Raw genomic sequence first — 12,134 nt, forward strand, 5'->3', positions numbered from 1 at the left:
TCAGGCGACCTGTGACTGTGCCCCTCCTTTACGCTTCCCCATACTACCCTTGCTCCGCTCCGATCGACCCTCCCACTAAAACAAGCGACCTCAATGCAGCAATCCGATACTCAGAACACCTGCGATAGATGATAGCAAGCCAGCAAGGCTAGATGGAGCTCTATGGCTTCCGGGCACAACTCAGCATACTCCGCGTCGACTCAGCATCGTGCACTGGGTGATGGACGCTCCTCCCTCAGTCAAGATGGCGGCTCCGCCGATGGGAGCTGGCAGGATGGTACATCACGAATTGGGAGGAACAGGCGATCCGAGTCTGGAGGGAGCAGCAACATGGGCGGGCGGGGAGGATCATTTGTGCCCTCATTAGCTCCCTCGTTGGCACCCTCCCTCGGTCGACCAGGTAGCTTCAGCGCGGAGCTCAAAAGCACGACTTCACGCAGTGTCACACCCCGGGCGGACGGCCAATACAACAGACGTGCCAGCAGATCGATCGACGAGGAGGATTTTCACACAACCGAGCAGCGACAGGCTTTCCTCCGAGACAGGATCGCGAAGGAAATGAAGATCAAGAGCGGAACCGAGAATATGCTGGAGGCACTGCTAGCGAAACCACCCAAGCAAACCAAAGAGCAGCGTCTCAAGGTTGAGTCAGAATTGAGCTCATCGAACCGCAAGCTGGTCGAATTGCAGCATGAGCTGGAAGAAGAAATATTACGTGCGCAGGCGCCGACCTCGACTCCTCCACGCAGCAGCCGCCTCTCGAGCCTTTTTCGGGCTAGCCCCATGCGCTCGCCATCTCGAAACAAGGACACCATTGGCTCGGCCAACGGAGACGGGGAAGAAAATGGTGACGGTGACGTGGAGTCGCCAACCTATGTCCTCTCGGAAACGCTGCAGGCGTTGGAGATAGAGGGAATGTCTCCTGATTTCTATGTCGAGCGCGCCAACAGCTTGGTTGAATTGTTCAAACGACATCCCACATTGAAGTATGACCTTGCATGGCCTGTTTTTGGGCTACGGGTTCAGGTCATGCTTTTGAGTGACAGCAAAGAGGTGGTAGCTGCGGGTTATCGATTAACACGCTATGCCATCGCTGATCGCAAATCCCTACAAATCATCAGAACGCTCCACACCGATGAGCTTGTGATATTGTCCTTGGTAAAAGAAACCAAGGCAAGCATCGAAAGGGAACAGGCATTGAAGTTCGTGAGAGGCTTCCTGGATGTTAAAGACGGTGTCCGAGAGATATCACGCGCCGTTGTGCGGACCATCGTTGCTGTTGCTGAACATCATGAAGATCGTCTTCGGAACATTTCAATCATGACTCTTGCCGAAATATTGGTTAAAGACCCCGAACTGGTTGCTTCTGCCGGCGGATTCGCTGCTCTGCATGATGCGCTTGCAGAAGGGACGTTCGGCGCCTCAGAGTCTCTGATATCAAGCTTTCTACATGTTGTGGACACCCCCCGGAGTCGAAAGTTTCTCCAGGGATCTGAACTTGAAGCCGTCCTTACGCCTTTCACGGATTCATTATCCGACACACTACGCAATGGGCGATTGAAGTCTGCAGCGCGGGCAATTTCTGCGATGCTAAAGACTTGGCCGGGGCTGGTTATTCTTGCAAGACATGACTCACAACCACTACGTTCTCTCCTTGATTCGCTTCATTACAATGACCCCATAGCCCGAGACCTGATTATGGAGCTATTATTTGACGCTCTGCGAATAAAGCCTCCCTCCTGGTCGTCATCCTTCCTTGCGGGCAGACGACTCACAACTTATGGCAGAGTCTCAAATCTACGCTCTGACCTTGAAACATCAAGAGCCAGCCGCGCTTTCAACGATACTAATAGCAACAGATTCGATCTGACAGCTCATTTCTCTACTCTCATCTTGGCCGGCTTGGTCGAGGCAGGGCTCCCAAAGGTATGCATTCTTTTTCTAGGTCTGGTTTAGTAAAGAGCTGACTAAATGCAGGTTCTCTCCGATGTCATTGAGGACGAAACGGACTTGTCCCTCAGACGTAAAGCAACTCTGCTATTAACGGAGGTTCTCAAGCTCGCCCATCATTCCTTACCCCAAGCCGTCAGCGCAAGACTTCAAGTCCTTCCACACCTAATCCCACCCGCCGTTGATTTTGAAACTGAGAATCACGACCTTTCAACCGCAACTATATTCCAAATCGATAGCATTAATCGGACATTGGCACGTTCTGGTGGATATCCCAGTGGGCAGGGCCGATACAACATGGAGACTGATTTATCGGGATCGCTGTTTCCCATTGAGCAGGGGAAAGACAAGATGAGTCCTTCCATGGACGAGACCCAGTTCCGCAATGCCATTCTGGAAACCCATGTCCTGAACACCGTCAACTTCAATAAGTGGAAATGGGATATTATTCACCGGCTAGTGGAGGGTCCTCTCACAAACCCCAAAAGAATGGACGAGGCAATCAAAGGCTCTAAATTTATGAAGCGTCTCATTGGATTTTACAGGCCTTTCAAATATCGCTTTGCTCTGGTTTCAAACACCAAGGCAAACCAACGATATGTCCGAACTGGCTGTGTTCTCATGCGCACTCTCGTTGCGACCCCCGAGGGTACCAAGTATTTGGCCGAGAACAAATTCCTTCGTCAAGTTGCAGAATGTCTGGCCCAGCTGGATCGTATGAGTGGGCTAACGTCTGCATCCCCGCTTTTCTCCAAAGACCAGATGGCCAATACTCTAAGTGGAGGCTACTTTGCGATGCTAGGATCATTGAGTGGCGATGCCAACGGGCTCCTTATGATGGAGCGATGGCACATGCTCAACATGTTTTACCACATCATTGAGCTGCGAGATCGGAATGATCTTATTCAGACTTTGTTAGGGAACATGGATTACAGCCGCGAAAGCCATCTCCGGGTTATGCTTTCAAAGGCCCTGACAATTGGTTCCAAGGAAATCCGGATCTTTGCAACAAGACTCCTTCGCAAATATGCAGTTGGGGATGTAACCATTTCGCCCCACGTGGCGATCGGCAATGCAGAATGGGTGGTCAAACTTCTTGTCACCCAATTGTACGATCCCGAGGTCACGGTCTGTCAGGTTGCCGTGAAAATCCTAGAAGAGGCATGCAATCAAAGGGATTATCTCGAGTTCGTGGTCAAATGTCGACCTTCTCTGGATCATCTGGGTGAAATTGGTGCACCCCTACTTCTCCGGTTCCTATCGACTTCTGTGGGATATCACTATCTGGATGGCCTCGATTATATCACTCAAGAGATGGACGACTGGTTCCTTGGTCGTAACGATAGCTATGTTGGACTTGTTGAGGCTGCTCTTTCCCGAGCTTACGTCGAGCAACCGCGGCGTGGCAGCCTTGTCCCCGAGGATTTGGTAGACCTCCAGGATATTGGGCTGGTGCCACCGCATTTCTACCGAGAACTTGCACGAACTGCCGAGGGGTGTAAGCTGCTGGAGCAGTCAGGTCACTTCAATGAGTTTGCTTGGACCATTCGTGATTTCAGGCTGGATGAGGAAGATAATGAAATGCTTCTCAAAGCTAAAGGATGTCTCTGGGCTGTCGGTAATGTCGGCTCAATGGAGCTTGGCGCACCATTCTTGGATGCTGAAATCATCCAATGCATTGTGCAGATAGCAACCAGTGCAGGAGTTCTCACTATGCGAGGCACTGCTTTCTTCGTTTTGGGGTTGATATCTCGCAGTCGACACGGACTTCAAGTCCTGCGGGGTTTGGGCTGGGATTCCGGTGTTGACCAAAAGGGGGATTCACTGGGACTTTGCCTCCCTACAGATTTCCGAAAACTATTTTTGGTGAGTATCATCCGTTCGTTCGCTGTCGTCTCATTATGCTCATCCATTTAGATTTCCTTCCCTGGCTTTGATCATAGATCGAAGCGAACTCCCAAGGAGAAACTCAAGGAAGCCACCACCGACACCGATCCCGCCAATCAACGGATTTTGAAGTTGATCGTTGATATGGGAAACACCGTGCTCTCCAAACGAGCTGCTTCTGATCTCCACATGTAAGACCCCCAGTTTTCATTCTGCGACTTCTCACATTTGCTCACAATTCTCAACCACAGCCTGAAGTCCAAACAACCCGAGCGTTTCCACCAAGTCCACCTCTTCCGCAAGACCTTATGCATCCTGGAGAGTCATCACTACAGACTCCCAGCTCAACGTTTCGCCTTGGACTTATTCGACAAGAGCGTCATGCGACGAATCGTCCTCGACGAAGATTCCGACTCAGAATCGGACTCGTCAACTACTTCCCAGTCAGAATAAACATCCTGATCATTTCCTTTCATTTGAATTTTCCTGTCCTGCCAATATACCCTGCAAGACGTCTGATCGGGTGCTTGGCTTTTTGTATTCTGAGCGACGATTTACGCATGTTCAATCTATGACTTCCAAAAATACTAGATCTCAAACTTGGCCGGCGTAGATCAGTGGGATTTGATCTCGACCCAGCAAACTAGTGTTATCCTGGTCTCCCTTGTATTCTCTCTGGCCTTAAACACTGATGCTTAGTGTGTCACGTTCTGTTCTTCTACCTAGGTAAGTAGATACTGGGCTTGACCTGTCGGACTTTACGGCCTCTTTGGAAAGACAGTTAGCTACGTCGTTGCCAGGATCATCGCAGTGTCTGGGGTTCTACTGAAGTCGCAAAATATCCCTCGAGTCCTAGATGAGAATGAAGAGTAGGGGAGCAATGACGGGGAATCAAATCCTTGTATTAACAATAGTCTAACTTCATAGTCTGCTCCTATCAAAAGGCCCAGCGCTCCAGCCATCTTTCAACAAGCTGACCATCGAGAGGCTGCAGATTGGCCAAGCTACTACTCTTAAGCACCGACCGGTCTGTAGCAAGGTGTACCTTCCGGTTCTCCAACTGCCCCATATCCACATAGAATCCGGTCAGCTTAATTCCCGGGTATTTATCAATATTTTCGGAGACTGGGCCGATTTGCATCAATGCATTAAGCCAGTCGTTGTATTCGACTACCTCCATGGCACATCCCTGCTTGTGATAAAAATCAGAGACGGTGTGCACCAGATCATTCCACTGGACAATCTGCGGATTGACAATATTAAAGCAGTCGAATAATTGATTCTTGGTCAAGTCGTCCTCAAGTCGGGATAAGGTGAGTTCTATCACAGATTGAGCTGCAACATCCACGGGGACCCAGTCGACTGCGTCCTGGCCTCCAAGGGTGGCTGGAATCTTTTGCAGAGACTTGGATGTCTCAATCAAGGTCGGCAACCATTCTTTGTTTTTGTTTTTCTTTTCGTTAGTTATTCTCCGGATGTGTATGAAATTTTTAGTTAGACGACTACTTACCAGCTTTATTCCAAGCTCCAGTCCCATCCACGGGACCTCCTAACTGGCCCAGACGGAGAACAGTTGCTCTCAATCCCGATTTCCTCGCTGCCCGGAATAAAATAGAACTGGCGACGTGCTTGGATTTCCCGTATCCCCGTCTTAGTGGAAGACAGACATCGTCCTCGAATATTTCAGGAATAGGGCCATCGTCTCGAATGATATGCTGGTTCCCGACACTGGCAATAGAAGAAGAAAACATGATATGAGGACGATGCGTCGCGGACAATGCAAAGTCAATACATTGGCGTACCCCGATGATAGCGGTCGACTCGAAAGATTCTAGACTGTTGTTGAAGTTGATAGGCCAAGAATTGTGAAGAAAAACATTGGCATTTTCTTGAAGTTCCTGGTATTTGCTAGATGACAGACCGAATCGTCCCGGAGTTAGGTCTGTAGTGAGGAAATCAACCTTTTCGGCTAGGTCGTCCACATCAAATCCTCGGTCAAGTAGGCTCTTCCTTTGTCTGGATTCAGCATCTGCCGAGCGATTGAAACAATAAATACGTTCAAATAATGGGCTTTGTAACATATAGTGGAGAAGATATGTACCGAGGGAGCCCGTGGAACCAGTCAGGATTGCTTTGTATTTTCCAGATGGGGGTGGAATGCCAGTTACCGGGGCGGCGGGGAGCAATCTTGTGTACTTGTATATCATTGCTGACATCTTCTCTTCTCTCGACATCAAGGTTAGTGATACGTTAATAGCGTTATGGTCGTTGTGGGTGATTCTCTGCTGGATGGCTTGAGATAGTTGGTTTATGGTTGGGTTATTGTATATCAACCGTGGCGGGCAGAATTCTTGACTTGACAATTTCACACGGAAGACTCCTGATAGGATTTTGCTCATCTGCAGCACGCGCAAGGAATCAAACCCACCAACGAAGAAGTCATCATTATCCGTATATTCCCGGCTAGACGATGCTAGACACGTACGCAGTGTCGTTCTGAGTACAGACTTGATACTCGCGAGGTCGGTTGGACCGTCGATAATATCAGATTCGTGGCTCGAGAACTCGTCCTGTCGCTTGTATAGTTGTGCGATCTCCGACTCATACAGCTCGTAGGTGGCTTCGCGCATGATGGAACCTTTGGCGGAACGCTTGAAAGGCTTCTCGGGGGTCGCCACCATGGTCATGGAGTGCCACACCTTTGCATAAGCTGGACACCCAGCATTGGCCTTCTCCACCCACGACCAGATCTCGTCAGAGAAAGCTTCGTCGTCTGCTACCTTCCGATCCGCGTGTGGCTCTATGATCAAACCAGCCTGGAAAAGGAAATCATCGACACCATCAGCGTAGGAGCAAATAGTTCGTCATGCATATTGGAGCGGACATGGATGTGATGGTATCCACGGCCGCCAGGGCTCCGGTCCGGATGAAGATGGGGTTGGGCAGGCCTGTTGACCCGCTAGAGTGTAGGATAAGTGCAACATCATCCTCTCGAGGACGGCGGAAGTTGTAGTACGGTTTCGAGACGGGCTCGGGCTGCAAAATCTCATCCAGAGATGGAATCTCAACAGGGCTGAGCTCTGAATGGTGCACGGCCAAGGCTTGCATCTGAGGGGCGAATTCAGGCGTGTGGAGGAACTTCTTGCATCGTGTTGATTTGAGCAAAGACACTTGAGCATCTTGAGAGTTGTGGGGCGATGCTAGAAGAATCTTGTACCCCGTCTTCATTGCAGAGAGGATCATGATGGGATATCTGATATCGCTAATTCCCATATACCCCATAGTCTCGTTTTCTGCTGGGAGTCCATGTCGATCTTCCATCCAATGCAAAATGTAGTCAATAGCCCTGGCTAGTTGGGACCAGGTAATGTCACTCCAGGATAGAACTCCATTGTCTAATGCGCCAGCCTTCACCCAGAGACCGTCTGGTTGCTCAACAGCTAGACGGTCGACTACTTCGGTAAGAATCCTCATGTTGGTTATTTTGGTGGAAGTGAGAATGGGGAAAGGATATTTTACACATATAAATCTAGATAATATAGCCCCCAAAGGTCTCCTACATGAAAGACCATCGGATATTCTGGAAGAACAGCCATTGGGTCGGCGGCCGTGAAGTCGGCCCGGCCGTTACAGAAAGAGGCTGAGACATAACCCGACAAATTCCCCGTCGGCTCACATATGACTGGCTGCTCGGGGAGATCCCCGAGTCTAACTGAAGTTGAAATAGCTGAATTTGGCGATTATGCAGATTATGGCTATGATAGGACAACATGTGTCTAGTGGAACCTCCGAGGCAGAACAAAAGAACACAAGGACTAGATAAATCGATTTCTAGGGTCCCTGGAATCTGAAAGCATTTTCTTCCTGAAAGAACTTTCCTAAATTTTCTCTTTGTATTACACATATTCATATAGAAAGCTCATTGATCTACAAAGACCATTCAAAAATGCCGATCACTAGCGATATCACCCTCGAAACCTCCAAGTTCCAGCCGGAGAATGTTACGGAGGCAACAAAGCAAGCCGAAGCTCTCCTGGAAGGCATCACCAGCAAAGGGCCCCGATGGTGGGAGGTAGGTATCACAAAATATCGTGAGATGCGGGAACTTGGTCAGACGCCGCTGCCCATGCCCGTCCACCTCCCGGGGGCTACTGATAGCACTGTTCCTTCACGCGAGGCTGGTCGTGAGATCCCAATTCGTGTTTACAAGCCTGATAATGGCCAGCCCAGCAAAGGTGTCTTCCTGCACTTCCACGGTGGTGGTTTCGTGCTGGCAACGCACAAGGAGTGAGAATTAGCCCCCTTACCCCCCACCGATCCCTGCCCCGCTCCCTCCCCCAACGTAAATGCTAATGTTCTTGAACAGTTCCGATAGCAGCCTCCGGGCATACGCCAACGAGTGCCAGCTAACGGCCATTTCAGTGGGATACCGTTTGGCCCCCGAGCATCCCTACCCGGCGCCCGTACAAGATGCCATCGATGCCGCCGAGTACATGGTGGATCATGCGGCGGAGGTGTATGGCGGCCCCCTCCAATTTATCAGTGGAGAATCAGCGGGAGGCTGTCTGGCCACTCTATCAGCCTTACATCTAATGCGGTCACGGTCTTCTTTCAAATTGTCCGGTCTCATTCTGCCTTACAGCTTATTTGACCTAGGTCTCGGGCTTCCGACAATCGCATCTTCGACTAGGCCCCTGATGATCAATTTGGCAATCATGGAGCGGTTTAACAGCGCGTATGTGCCGGATATGAGCACTGCCGAACGCAAACATCCTTGTGTGTCCCCACTATACGAGGACCTCCCAGCATTGGTTGCCGCCTCCTCCGTAGGATCGTTGCCCCCCCGCTCTCTTCCTTTGTGGAACTCTGGATCCATTGCTTGACGATACTATCTTGATGAGTTCTAAGTGGAGCATTGCCGGTGGGGAGTCGATCGTCAAAATCTACCCTGGTGCGACTCATGGGTTCACTGCGTTTGCTGGTCTGCCGGTTGCTGAAGAGGCACGTGCGGTGAGCCTGGAGTTCATGCAGGAGAAATTGAATAACTCGGTGTGATGAACGAAAGTCCTAAATGTTTACGAGAGGAAGTCTACCACCAGGAAACCATCTAGCGGTGAAATAATTAAAATCTATATAAGTGAACGCATTGCCTGAAGGTCTCGCCTTGGATGTTGCCCGCAATTTATGTACATAACTTGTAATACGAGTACATCCGATACATCAATACATGTAAATATCGCACCAATTCTGTACATTTTACATCTCGATATTATACCACTCTATTTAATCCGTATGATAATAATTTACTGCATAGTTAGACATAAAAAGTGTAAAATTGTGTATCTAGTAAAAATTAGTGTAAATATTTGATCTTTAAGAACTACATATTCTAAGGTTGCTTGTATGGAGCTGGTAATAATTAAGGAAAGCCGGCGGTCAGCCAGGCGGTCAGAATTTACTGCTCGAAAATCCGATATGGCGCGGTTGGAGACTGCCACTAGGTAACCACATCCATAGGCCTCCGGAATCCGAACTTCTATGCCTTAACCCATCTGCTTCAGATGGGCGGCCGTATAGGGGCTGTGAAGTCTCGATCCGGGTGTAAAACCTGCAAGTAGGTTTCCGCAGCCGCTTTGAGAGTTAAGCTCTAACCGCCGACCAGAATCCGAAGAGTCAAATGTGGCGAGGAGAAGCCGAATTGCCTTCGCTGCTCTAGCACAGGACGGAAATGTGAATATGAGGGCAGAGGGGAAACTCTCCGGGCTCCCTCCACGCCATTTACTCTTACACTCGGACACAAACCGTCGTTGTCTCGAAATGCAGGACAACGAGAATGTCGCGCATTTGAATATTACTTCCAGCATGTATCCCAACATCTGGCAGGTGGAATGAATGTAGATTTCTGGACAGGGGTTGTTCCGCAGATCTCCCGCAGTGAGCCCGCAGTGTGGAATGCAGTCATTGCAATTAGCGCATTGTACGAAAATCCGAAGCAGTGCATGGACTTTCATTTTTTGAGGGATCGCCGAAACAAGGCACATTTGCTTAATCATGATCAGCAGGATGCATTGACATGGTACTCGCGATCAATATCTAGTGTTTCGTCGCAGATCCAACGAGGCAGCGCAGATCCGTACATTGCACTCATCAGCTGCGCGCTATTTATCTGCGTGGAGACAACCCAAGGACATATGGAGCAGGCCTTGGAGCTCTACCGACAGGGTATCACGTTGATACTCGACCTCCGTGCCCAAATCGGCCATGGAGCAGTATCTATCAGTAAAGGTGTTCTTTTGGAGCGCAGCATTGTTCCCTTATTCCTACGACTCGGCACAAGTTCCCTGACCATTTCGGGGACTCGGTTTCCTATTGAACTTTTTGCCTTTGTAGAAACAGACATGACCGCTGGTTTCGCATCTGTCGATGCTGCAAGATCGAATATGTCCATCCTAGCTGCGGAAGTTATCCTCTTTGAGCGCGAGGCGAACTTACACTTGAGGGAAGTTGGTGCCGAGCCCGCTGTAAGCCCAGAAATGGTCGCGAAAAAAGAAGCACTCCGAGTCCGTCTCGTTGAATGGCATCGAGCATACACGAATCTTTGCCAAAGAAAGAGATCCGTACCTACTCTCCCTATATACCCAGAGCCTATCCTGCTCACATATCATGCTACTGCTTTGATTTGTGTGACAGGATGCTTAAAGCAACAACAGACCGTTTTCGATGTCCATTTTGCAGACTTTGCTACTATCGTCGCGCAGTCTAGGTTGATCCTCGATGCCTCAACATGTCCAAATGGAGCCCAACCACCATTCACCTTCGAGATGAGCGTGGGTGTCCCTCTCGCCATGACTGTGTTGAGGTGTCGTGACCCAATCTTGCGGCGAAGGGCTTTGGACCTATTAAGACGAGCCCCTCCGATACAAGGATTTTTCAAATGCGTCCCCGTGGCTCTTTTGTCGGAAATGTTGATGAAGCTGGAAGAGGGCTATGACCTTACCGTGAGGGAGAGCACAGCCGCGCTTTCTCAAAAGGTTGAAACAACCACGTCACAAGCAGTACTCATCCCTGAAGAGGCTCGTATCCATGACTATGGTATCTTCAGACCGAATGAGTGGCAACCTCCGTGGATCACCAACGAAGATCTTGCAGCGTTTTCACTTAGCCCAACCCAACTATATTTGGGAGTTTCAAGGCGTCAATACGATAAGGAAAGCAGGACGTGGCGGCCGATTTGTCAATGCATACCGTTGGAGGCCAATTTTTGAATGATATTTTATGTCTTTCATCTGTTATCCGTGGATGTTCATGTGTATCAAATAGATATCTTCTTTTTCTTTTTATATACATCAATACATCCCTACGTAATCACCATAGGAGCCCAGAGACCTGGTTCCAAGTTTCTTAAGGTTCCACGGTCCTTCTGAAGTCAACCTTGGAAAGCTTGGTAGGTCACTTTGGAAATTCACGCGCCTGCATATGGCCTGGATAAATGGGTCAGAGAACAAAGAGAGCAATAAAAACGGGTTACATTTCCCTGATCATGACCTGTGTACAGAGCTTCTAGAGGGTTAGCCGAGTAAACAGCCGATATGCCTTAGTAACGGCAAAGGTGTTCCAATCCGTGGAGCAGATCATGGAGTAGATCGTGGCTAGGGTGATTCAGGGGTTGTGTTTTTTACTGTGGCGATACCATAATAAATAATGCTGTGCCAATAGCTGCGGTTGTTCCTGCTCTCAGCCTTCAGTTGAGAGGTTATGAGCCTTCTTTCTTTCTACTGAGACTCTATTAGACGATTATATTGATTGTTATTTAATGGAATTTATGGAATTTATGGAATTGACAGTGATTTCACGATCTACAATCTTCACATGCTCTGGCACATGCTCTAGCACATGACCCCCAAATTGCTACTAAGCCTGCCTATTCGGGAAGGATAGGTTGTTTGTCTTGTTTGCCTTACATAGATCCCCCAGGATCTCTCTCCCCCTCTCTCTCTCTCTCTTCTTTCCTATCTTTGCTTTTTTTAGCTGGAACGCACCGTTTCTTCATTGATTGACCTGGCACGTAACCAGTGACACTATTTGGTGGATACCATCTAGGGCAGTGGCGCCAGTACTTGCGGGTTTAACACCTGCAGTTTCTGTGCGAAACAGCCTCAATTTGATACAACTAGATTCTGTGTTGAGTCTTCCGAATTTGGCCCTTTGACGATATGACTCCTTGACCTGTTCGCGCCGTCCGCTCAGAGCTGTCACGATCGACAATTATCACATGCTATCACATGTCAAGATCGTTC

The 12,134-nt window shown here is 49.2% G+C and overlaps 4 protein-coding genes across 4 annotated transcripts; 3 read left to right on the plus strand and 1 right to left on the minus strand.

The window, feature by feature from the left end:
- Positions 1–162: 162 nt before the first annotated feature.
- N7516_006257 (putative cytosolic regulator Pianissimo) lies at positions 163–4,290 on the plus strand (the record flags this gene model as incomplete). The annotated part of the gene is made up of 4 exons (XM_057218977.1): positions 163–1,926; positions 1,978–3,816; positions 3,868–4,028; positions 4,089–4,290. The coding sequence occupies 4 exons, from the start codon at positions 163–165 to the stop codon at positions 4,288–4,290; spliced, it is 3,966 nt and encodes a 1,321-aa protein (XP_057073068.1).
- Positions 4,291–4,774: 484 nt separating this feature from the next.
- On the minus strand, positions 4,775–7,311 carry N7516_006258 (uncharacterized protein; the record flags this gene model as incomplete). The annotated part of the gene is made up of 3 exons (XM_057218978.1): positions 4,775–5,274; positions 5,348–6,653; positions 6,742–7,311. 3 exons carry the CDS (start codon positions 7,309–7,311, stop codon positions 4,775–4,777), a joined length of 2,376 nt encoding a protein of 791 aa, XP_057073069.1.
- Positions 7,312–7,783: 472 nt separating this feature from the next.
- On the plus strand, positions 7,784–8,720 carry N7516_006259 (uncharacterized protein; the record flags this gene model as incomplete). The annotated part of the gene is made up of 2 exons (XM_057218979.1): positions 7,784–8,124; positions 8,204–8,720. 2 exons carry the CDS (start codon positions 7,784–7,786, stop codon positions 8,718–8,720), a joined length of 858 nt encoding a protein of 285 aa, XP_057073070.1.
- A 678-nt stretch (positions 8,721–9,398) lies between these two features.
- Positions 9,399–11,102, plus strand: N7516_006260 (Zn(II)2Cys6 transcription factor domain-containing protein; the record flags this gene model as incomplete). The annotated part of the gene is made up of 2 exons (XM_057218980.1): positions 9,399–9,451; positions 9,500–11,102. 2 exons carry the CDS (start codon positions 9,399–9,401, stop codon positions 11,100–11,102), a joined length of 1,656 nt encoding a protein of 551 aa, XP_057073071.1.
- Positions 11,103–12,134: the final 1,032 nt, after the last annotated feature.

The sequence above is a fragment of the Penicillium verrucosum genome, assembly GCF_028828655.1.
Source record: "Penicillium verrucosum strain IBT 35672 chromosome Unknown utg000002l_segment0_segment0, whole genome shotgun sequence".
Classification (NCBI taxonomy): domain Eukaryota; kingdom Fungi; phylum Ascomycota; class Eurotiomycetes; order Eurotiales; family Aspergillaceae; genus Penicillium; species Penicillium verrucosum.